The sequence below is a fragment of the Alligator sinensis genome, unplaced genomic scaffold (genome assembly GCF_000455745.1).
Source record: "Alligator sinensis unplaced genomic scaffold, ASM45574v1 scaffold280_1, whole genome shotgun sequence".
Taxonomy (NCBI): domain Eukaryota; kingdom Metazoa; phylum Chordata; order Crocodylia; family Alligatoridae; genus Alligator; species Alligator sinensis.
The window spans coordinates 2,365,764-2,375,537 of record NW_005841835.1 but is presented as its reverse complement, the minus strand read 5'-3'; the positions used below and the strand labels follow the sequence as shown (position 1 = coordinate 2,375,537).

Sequence of the window (9,774 nt, the reverse complement as noted above, 5' to 3'; positions counted from 1 at the left end):
TGGCTGTGGTCTGGCATTGGCGGCTCATGTTCATCTTGGAGTCAATAATGACTCCAAGATCCCTTTCCGCCTCTGTGCTTTCAAGAAGGGAACTCCCCAGCCTGTATGTATGCTGTGGATTCCTTCTCCCAAGGTGCAGCACCCTGCATTTGTCTACGTTGAACCCCATCCTATTCTCGTTTGCCCACTTTTATAGTTTGTCTAAATCTAGTTACAGCCTCTCTCTCCCTTCAAGTGTGTCCACCTCACCCCACATCTTAGTGTCATCAGCAAACTTGGACAGCGTGCTGTCTCCTAGTTAAACATACCCAGGTTTTTTAACTTTCTTAGCTGAGAGCCTAGCCACCTTGTTAAGCAAGCTGAGATTTGTAAAAACAGGTCCCAATCAAGCTGTACTCTGCAAAGTAGATCTTCACACATGCGTGAAGGTCCACTAACTTTAGTGGCATCCATACAGTAATAGGTTTTGGCATATGCAGAGCAGCTGGTAAGATTTTTGGCTTTGACTTCTATGGAAACAGGATTACATGAATGTTTTAGTTTTGTGAAGCTTTCTATATGAGTAAATACATATAGTGATACCATCATAAAATATATTTTATTCATATAGTAACAAATGTTAATGTTTTTCTAAGTATTTTTCATGTCCACTTTTCAGTGTGCTGAATTGTTTAAGAGTTGTTATAGTTATATTTTGTTCTCTTTTTACATATATTCAGCTGCAATGAGCAGAGTCCAAGCAAATAAAGACTACACCGGACCTGACTGCCGGTATCTGAACTTCAAAGTTGGAGAAGAGATCATTGTGTACTCCAAACTTTCAAGAAAGCAGACAGATTTGTGGGTAGGAAGTGTAAGTATTTTATTTTGAATGAATTTCACCATAACTAACTCAAACAAATAATAACTGGAATATTTTGGCATGTGTCCCATTTAGCATCACCCTCCCGCTGATGATCTAAGGCTTTGCCTGTGATGAACTTAGGGTGTATATAAACTGTATCCCCAGCATGGCAACAGAAGGACTTCCTTGTCTCATTTCTGGTTTGGCATGTATAAGTGGTAACAAGTAGGTTGGGTGTGCTCTAGAGTGTCCCCCTGCCTCCTCCCCCCAAGAACACCGAGTACATCATATAAACATACCCTACTATTTCTGTCTGTGTTCCCAAACATGCTGGATCATCCTCAGAGCCAGCCAGCATTCAGGGCTGGTCTGTGTCTGGTGCCACACAGTGCGTACCCTGGACTGACCTCCTGTGTTCCGTGCAAGCACCCACCGCACACCAGACCAGCCCCACACAGGTTGGTCCAAGACCCACAGGCCAGATCATAGGGCTCCACAGGCTGGATCTAGCCTGTTGGCCATATGTTTGATACTCCTGATATAACTAAAAGACAGGTGGAATAGACAAATTCCTAGAGCATAGGAAAGTAGGGCTGAAGGGAGCATGTGAGGTCATATAATCCAGCTGCTACTCAAGACAGGATCATCCTCAACTACACCATCCCAGTCAAGTGTCTTATCTGGGCTCTGTTCTCATCTCAGTCACCCAATGTGACTTTATGCACTTTTCACTTCATATAAAAGGGGATTAATAATCTGCCTCTCAAAGATGCTGATGAAACTTAATTAGCTAATGTTCAAAAAGTAGTGTAAGGCCTTGAGTGGGGGTGGACTATATGATCTCATGGTCCTTTCAGCCCTAATTGAACCTATGCTTGTTAGTCTACTATGTGTTATATGGAAAACTTCTCATCCCTGGCAGTGCCCTCAAACACACTATGCTGGATAGGTTGCCTCCTACATCAGAATTTGTGTAGTCACATCCAAGATAATTAAAACAAGGTATTATTTAGCCTGGCAAAGTTCTGCAGAGAAAGCAGCTAGTTTAGGACATTTAAAGCATAGTTTTAAGTTAAAGCAAAACTCCCACAGAAGCTATCAAGCATTTGTCCTGGCACTGTCACCAGAACAGCTAACTGGTTAAGGATGGGAGAGCGGCGAGGAGTGGGGGCAGGGCAGCAGCTGTTAAGTTCTAATTGTTGTGTGTGAATGAGCTGAGAAAATGGATTGAAAACAAATATGTTAAAATTTCTCCAAATTTAATGCTGCTTTATCTAAATGTAAGTGTATTCACACCTTAAGTCATTGGACTTAAGACACCCTGGATATGTGCCTGAATTTGTTCCAATCCACTTTCTGTTAAATCCCTTTAAGTAGAGCAGAATTATCCAAAGTGTGGGGCATGCTTCCCTGGGGAGACACAAAAGGTTCTTAGGTGGGGCACATGCAAATCATAGCCACCAGTTGTCACTGACTGCCACTATGGGGAAACAGTAGTGGCAGTTGAAGTATGGAAAGTATGACAGTGACTGGCCCTACTACTGTGGGGTGTAAACCAATAAATCTTAGGAAAAGTTGTTAGTAGAGCATGGCCATCCACTCATGTCTAGGGCTTGTTTCTCTATTAAGCACAGTTTGGTCATGTCTCTGCATATGATCTCTGACCATCTAGTTACTGGATAGCCTCGAGGTCAAACTGACCTCGTCATTACTTGGCATCTAAATTGAACTGAACTTAGCTATGTTTGCATGATTTTCTTTGGCAATTTGTTATTTATCTTTTGCAGTGTTCCCACCGTCACAATCTTTTTGAATGTAGCCAATCCCACACCTTGATTTCACATCCTTTTTTCTAACATTTATTTTGTTTTGAAAATCATTCCTGCTGTCTTTAAAATGTTCTCTACTGCCTGCAGCCTTCTGATACCTGTTTCATTTACTTCAGCTACTTTGAGCCCATATAATAATACTGTTAGTATACTGATTTGATTAATTTACTCTTTGATAACAACCATAATGCTTTTATCAGTCCTCAATTTTGTCAATTTCTGTGCTGCACTTATAACAAAGATGCATCCCTTTTTAACCTTGTTCTTGATGGGACTATCAGCACAGATGAAGATTCCTAGGTATAAATAAAAATCTACTCGTTCTGTAATTTTAACACTTGGGCACTTCAGTACTTCAACAGTTGTTTCTTTTCCTAGACACAACCACTTATTCTTCTTACCACTTGTTGCAAGTCCAAGCTTACTACACCACTTTCAAACGTAGAAAATAGTTTATCATTAATGCAAATGTGTTCTGTGACATTTTATGTGATGTCATTTGCATCACTGAACGCACTTAACTCTACATCACCCAATGTCAAACTCTCCAATTACCTCACATTCTTAATATCAAATGGTGGCTGCAGTGGTGGCAGTTCCTTGAGGTGAGGATAACAATCTTCCAGTATATAGAGAAGTCATTGGCGAGTCTGTAAATGACTAAGGGGGCCAATCTGAGATCTGCATGTTTAACTGCAGTTGTGGCAAATAGTTCTGGAAGGAAGGAGTAGATCCCGGTGATACTGAGTCACAGCTGTTTCCCTTTTTCTCTCTCATCTCTCTCTCTCTCATCTCTCTCCTTCCATAGTAAGGCAGGCTTGCTCAAAATGATTGATGCCTTATCATACATCATGGTGCCATTGGGGACAATTCAGTGCTTGAGTCTCCTGGGTACTGATGTTAACATCACATTTTTTCAGATTGGCCTTCAAGTTATCCTTGAATCATGCTGACTCCATATGGAAGTCTGTCAGCAATGAGATGCAGAATAATACGATGTAGTTGGCAAAGAGTGTTGGTACGATCACACATCCTAGATTGACTCCAGTTCTAATAGCGAAGGAGACTGTTTCTGAGCCATCACTTAGGATAGTTGCTGTCCTGTCATTGTGAAAAAGTCTGATAATAGTAACAAATTTTGGCAGCCATCCAAATCTCAACAGGACCTTTCATAGGGCCTCTCTGTTAATTGAATCCAAGGCCTTAGTCAGGATAATGAAGGCCATATAAAGATATCAGTGTTGCTCTCAGGACTTTTCAACAGACAGTGGAGCTGTCTTTAAAGAGTATAGTGCCATTTTTGGACCTCAGAGAGATGGTTTCTTGTGTTCTTGGCCCATAGATAGCTTTGATTGTGGTGAAGAAACTCTGTATATCACTCTTCCCACCACTTGTTTTTTGCTCTATTTTTAACTCCGCATCTTGGCTTTAATGTGGCAATGAATATCTTGTTTCTGTTTAAATTTGATGTCATTCTGCCAAGCTTTGAAGGCTCTCCTTTTTTGTCAATGAGAGCTTAAGTTTTCCTGTCATTCTCATCAAATCAGTCCTAATGTTTCTTTGTAGAGAAGATAGCTTGTGCCTAGATATTCTTCATACACATCATGGATACCTTTCTTGAGGCTTTCCCAGTGATCAATGGTGTTAGGATTGTCAGGGAGGATGGGAAGGTTCTCACTGAGGCACTGGTTTTAGCAGGGTCTTTCAAGCACTTAATATTGAACTCCTTGCTTGGTTGCTTGTTTGGTTTACATTGTTTTGGGGTAACAAAAATGGACCTGATGGAACATATCAAATGATAATCCATCCAGAAGTCATCTGTGCTGGTCATAGCTCTGGATGTCACGATGGTCCTACACATGCACTGTATGATGTAATCAATCAGGTGCCAGTGTTTTGAGTAGAAGCGCACCTATGATGTCTTCCATTTGTTGCTTTGGTGGAACAAGGAATTCTTATAAAATATAAGAATGTGGAAAAAGCAACAATAGTATTGTTCTTCCTTGTCTTACACCTAACATCCTCAGGGAATCTATTTTGAAACACCTAGAGGAGAACATCCATTGCTGTCCCCCAACTACAGAGCCTGTCACCTTATCATAGGAGTAAATCAAATTGGTCAGGTATGACTTGCTTTTGCTGAATCCATGAAAAAGTGATTTGGAATAGCCAGCATGGTTTCATCAAGTCATGCCTGACTAACTTTCCTTCTATAAGGTGACAAGCCCTGTGACTGGAGGGGGAGCAGTAGATGTGATAAACTTTGCTAAAGTTAGGATATTTGACACTATCTCCCACAACATTCTCATTAATAAGCTAAGGACATACAGCCTAGATGAAAGTACTTTAAGGTGGATACATAATTGGTTTAGATCACTGTGTTCAATGTTTAATGGCTCAGTGTCTAGCTGGGAGGAGGTATCAAGTGCGGTTCCTTAGGTGTGTGTCCAGTATTGTTTAATACCTTCACTAGTGATTTGGATGATGGGATTGAGTGCCTGCTTAGCAAATATGTGGATGATACCAGGTTGGGTAGAGTTGCAGACATTCTGGAGGGTAGGGCTAGGATCCAGAATGACTTGGGTAAATTGGAGAAACAGTTAAAAATCAATTAGATGAAATTCAACAAGGACAAGTGCAAAATCCTGTAATTGGCATAGAATAATTATACGCATAACTACAAACTGGAGAATGATTGCTTAGCTTGCAGTACTGCAGAGAAGGACCTGGCGGTTACAATGGACCATAAACTGAATTTGAGCCAGCAGTTTGCTCTGGAATCAAGGGGGAAAAAAGCCAATAGCATCCTTGGTTGTATTAATAGGTGCATCTCCTGCAAACCAAGGGAAATGATTCTTCTGTTCTATTTGGCACTGGTGAGGTCTCACCTGGAGTATTGTACCTAGTTTTGGGTCCCGCACTTTAAGAAAGATGTGGACAGATTGGAGAATCCAGCAGAGAGCAATAAAAATGGCCTGGGAAACATGACTTATGAAGGCTGGAACAACTAGGGTTATTTACAGAGGCGTAGGAGGTTAGTTCTGCATCTGGGCAGCCACAATGCACAAGGCAGCACTGGCTGCTGCTGTGCTGACAGTTGTGGCTGCTTTTGTGCCCCATAAAAAGGCAGCACCCCAGCTCTCCACCCTGTTACATTATTGGTTATTTAGTTTGGAGAAGAGAATACTGAGGAGGATTGGATAGCATTCTTCAAATGCTTAAAGAGTGATTATAAAGAGGATAGAGAGCCTTTTCTCTGTAGTGTAGGAGACAGAATTAGGAGCAGTGGCCTCAAACTATAGCAAAGGAAAGTTAAATTGGAGATCTGGAAGAACTTTCTGCCTATGAGAGTGGTTAAATATTGGAACAGGCAACCTAGAGAAGTTGTGGTCTCTCTATCCATGCAAGTTTTCAAGAGCAGGTTAGACAGACACTTGACTAGGATGGTTGAGTCAGGGATGATCCTGCCTTGAGCAGCTGGCTGGATTAGATAACTTTCGGAGGTCCCTTCCAGCCTTGCTTTCCTGTGATCCTAGCATTGGCTTTGACTAGTTGACTAATTTTCCACCAATTCTTTTGCCACTGTAGAAATCTTAGTACATAGCTTTTATAAGTGCATTATTTTGTCAGGAATTATATGCGATTTGACTGCTTCCCTTAATGCTTCCCTCCAAATTGAATCAAATGCCTCTGTAATGTTGATGAAAGTGACATACATCCCCCAAAACTTTTGTTTTTGCTTGTAATGTTTTTGTGTCATGCTTTTATTCCTTCTGCTTTTTCAGATCTGTTTCATTGCTTATCAGCTTTTCCTTGTTCATGTGTCTGCTAGTATCTTACTCCACTTTGTTTTTATTGCTGCTTCAGATATTTTCTGTTTCATCTGTATTGACATTTATTCATTGTCACAAATTCAGGATTTAAAATATCCTCCAAGTGTCACTTTGCATACCTCCTTCATGGAGCTGTCCTTTCAAATTTGGTTCCAGTTGCAGCTATTCTTTTTTTTTTACACATTGTTTTTCCCATAATTAATTCACTTAATGTATGATCACTTCCATAGATTTAAGTGCAGTCTATACAATAAGGGTGCCTATACATATACTCCGGGGGAAGTGGGGGAGAGGGCGTTTTAATTAGAGGGGCTCTCAGGAGCCCCTCTAATTAAAACACCTGCCGTGTCTTATGTATTCAGTGCCCTGTGTTTTATAATGGTGGCGGGGGCGCTGTAACTAAAGCTTGTTTAGTGAGCTTTAGTTAAAATGCCCCCACCACCATTTTGAAACACGGGATGCTGAATACATGAGACACTGCAGAACATGTCTGAGCATATGTAAAAGTGCCTTAACTGTCTGTGCCTTTTACTAACGATAATGTGGTCAATCTGATAATTTCCATAGAACCATGTACGTCATGAGAAAACCAACTACTGCAAATAATCAGATTATGCATATCACAGCAGGTTCTTAATTTTTCCCCACTATCAGTTGCTGTCCTGACACTGTGGGGTCTAACAGTATTAATTTGCTTACTATTTTGGCTTCCAACCTTTGTATTCATATCTTCTCTTATAATATCATAACTGTGCTATCCATCTTTTGATTAAACCCACACCTCTCTTCTGTTGTTGCTGTTTCTGTCAGTGCATAACAGATTATAATCATGCATCCTTTGTTGAAGTACTGGTAAAATGACTATAACAATCTGCTCTCACACTGCTTTCCAGTTGTTCACTAAGATAATTGTCTTCTTGTCCATGGCTAAAACGACTCCATCTCTGTGCTTCATTTCTGTACTTGAATGACAAGAATAAAAAGAAGTGTAATTTCCAACCATCATCTCTTTAACCTGCTTATTTATTTCCTGCACAAAAGCAAGGGAAATTTGTCACCTCTTTAAACCTTAGTTAAGGAATTAAATTATAAATTTTATAGGTAGAGAATTACTTTAGAAGAAGCCTAAATGATCATTATGTGTTGGCTTCAATAATATTTAAATAAACAAGCCCCAAAATTAACATTCTTCTTTTGTTATGGGTTTAGTAGTTTAAATTACCAGGGAATCCTGTACATACCAGTAACACTGATTATAATACATTTTATAAATACAAATAGCTCTGTATCAGATTCTTGTCCAAGAAATGATTTAGGACTGGTAGTAGTTACTGAGGCTGTCCACTAATGTTATGTAGATATGATACAGTGAAGTATTTGGTTTTTCATTCATTATTAGTGCATGATTTTGCTCCCATTTATATCAATGGGAACTTGGCTACTGATTTCAGTGGGAGCTAGAGAAGATGGTTATTGCATATAGTATCACCTCAGGTGAAGCTGTGTTAGAACTAGGGGTGTGCGAAACAGGCTGTATTCAATTTGAATTTGTCCCAAATCAGGGACAGTGATTTGATTCATTGATTCAGATCACTGTCCCAATTTGACTGAATCCGAATCTGAAGATTTGATGCTGATTCAGACATAGACACAGCCTTAAATGTTTTTCTACATACCTTGAGGTACCAGGCATGGCTTGTGAATGATGCGATGGTGGGGCAAATGGAGCATCCCAACCCTGCATGCTTGGCGGCGAACCTGGAAGTGGACTGGTCCACTTCCAGGTCTGCTGCCTAGTGCGCGGGGGGGGGGCACACCTCCCAGCTCAGTGATCGGCTGTAGGGGGACCCTGGTTCCCCTCCAGACCCAGGAGGCATCAGTTGCTGAGCTGGAGGGGGGGGGCAGCGTGCTTCCCTTCAGACCTGGAAGTGGACCGGAAATGCTTCTGGTCCACTTCCGGGTCTGCTGCTGAGCACACTGGGGATCCCCCCGCACTCCTATGGGATGCTCCATCTGCCCCACCATCTCAGTGTTCATGAGTCACCTGGTACCTTGAGGTACGTAGAAAAAACATTTAAAGCTGTGTCAACGTCTGAATCATCGAATCAGTGGCAATGCATAAGGGGTGTATGGGGGTACACACGCACCCCCTGAGAGCACTAGTGCACCCTCTGACTGGCCACACTTGCCACTTAGGTGATGGGCAGGGGGGGCAGGTGGGAGCATTGGTGGCCCCACTGTAAGTGCCGGGCAATCCCTGCAGCTGCTCTCGGAAGTGGCCGCAGTGATCAGCTGTTGTGGGATTGGCTGCAGGGGATGTCCCCCCCAGTCAACAGGACTGGCCACAGAAGGGGGACATGTGCCCCCCTGACTAAGGCAGCACCAGTCGTCCATACATCAAATTTTTTCGAATCTTTAGAATCTATTCAGAGGGTTCCGATTCAATTTGGAGAGTTTAAAGGGTCTTCTGATTTGATTCAGATTCGGAGATACAGCCACTGAATCGGGCCAAATCTCCGCCAAACTGAATCAGTGGCCGAAGCTTCGCATAGCCCTAGTTAGAACCTCTATTTTGATACTGCATGTGACATCTTGCGCCCTTCGTGCCGCACGAGGATGTAGCCCCTCCCCTTGACTCGCCTACCACAACTTTGATGACAAAAACAACTATGAGAGGGGTTTTTTCCCAGTGGAGATCTTCCCAGGGGGACTCTCCCGATGGACGGCAGTACTTACAGTTGTTTGACGCGATGTTCCATGGGGCTCCGCCTCCCCTACACCCCATCCACTCGCCAACCGGTGGATGTCAGTTAATAACGGTCTTCGGCCCTGTAGGATGGCCCAGGGCCTGCCTTCCTGGTTGTAGTGGTCTTTCCCCCCATTCTCGGGGTTTGTCTTGATTCAGAAAAAATATTCCCCTGAGGAGGAGAGGGCTGCAGAGCTGCCTCCTCTACCCCTGCCTCCTCCAGGGGGCTCAAATGCCTCCTCCCTCCTGCTGTCTGCAAGGAACCCCCCTGCCTCCTTGGCCTCCTCTTCCACCGGGAGCTGGAGGGGTGCCCCTGCTTTGCCTCTGGCAGGGGGCTTAAAGGTCTCCCTGATGCTGCCTGCGGGAGCTGCGCAGGCTATGTCGCTCCCTCCCTTTGCCAGAGCTGCAGCACACATAGTGAGCTACCGGCTCGCACTCTCCTTCTCTGGCTCTCCCTCCGCCCTAGTTCTGGCGGGGCTTTTAAACTTCCCTGTGGCGGCCGGTACAGCCACTGGGATTGGT

At 42.9% G+C, this 9,774-nt stretch overlaps 1 protein-coding gene across 4 annotated transcripts in view; it reads left to right on the top strand.

The window, feature by feature from the left end:
- MIA2 (MIA SH3 domain ER export factor 2) overlaps positions 1–9,774 on the top strand; it is an 83,195-nt gene that overhangs the window by 3,442 nt on the left and 69,979 nt on the right. For all 4 annotated transcript variants that reach the window (XM_014519238.2, XM_025201333.1, XM_025201338.1 and 1 more), the window contains exon 2: positions 720–853. In XM_014519238.2, the coding sequence (XP_014374724.1) occupies positions 720–853 (134 nt within the window). The remainder of the gene's footprint in view (positions 1–719; positions 854–9,774) is intronic.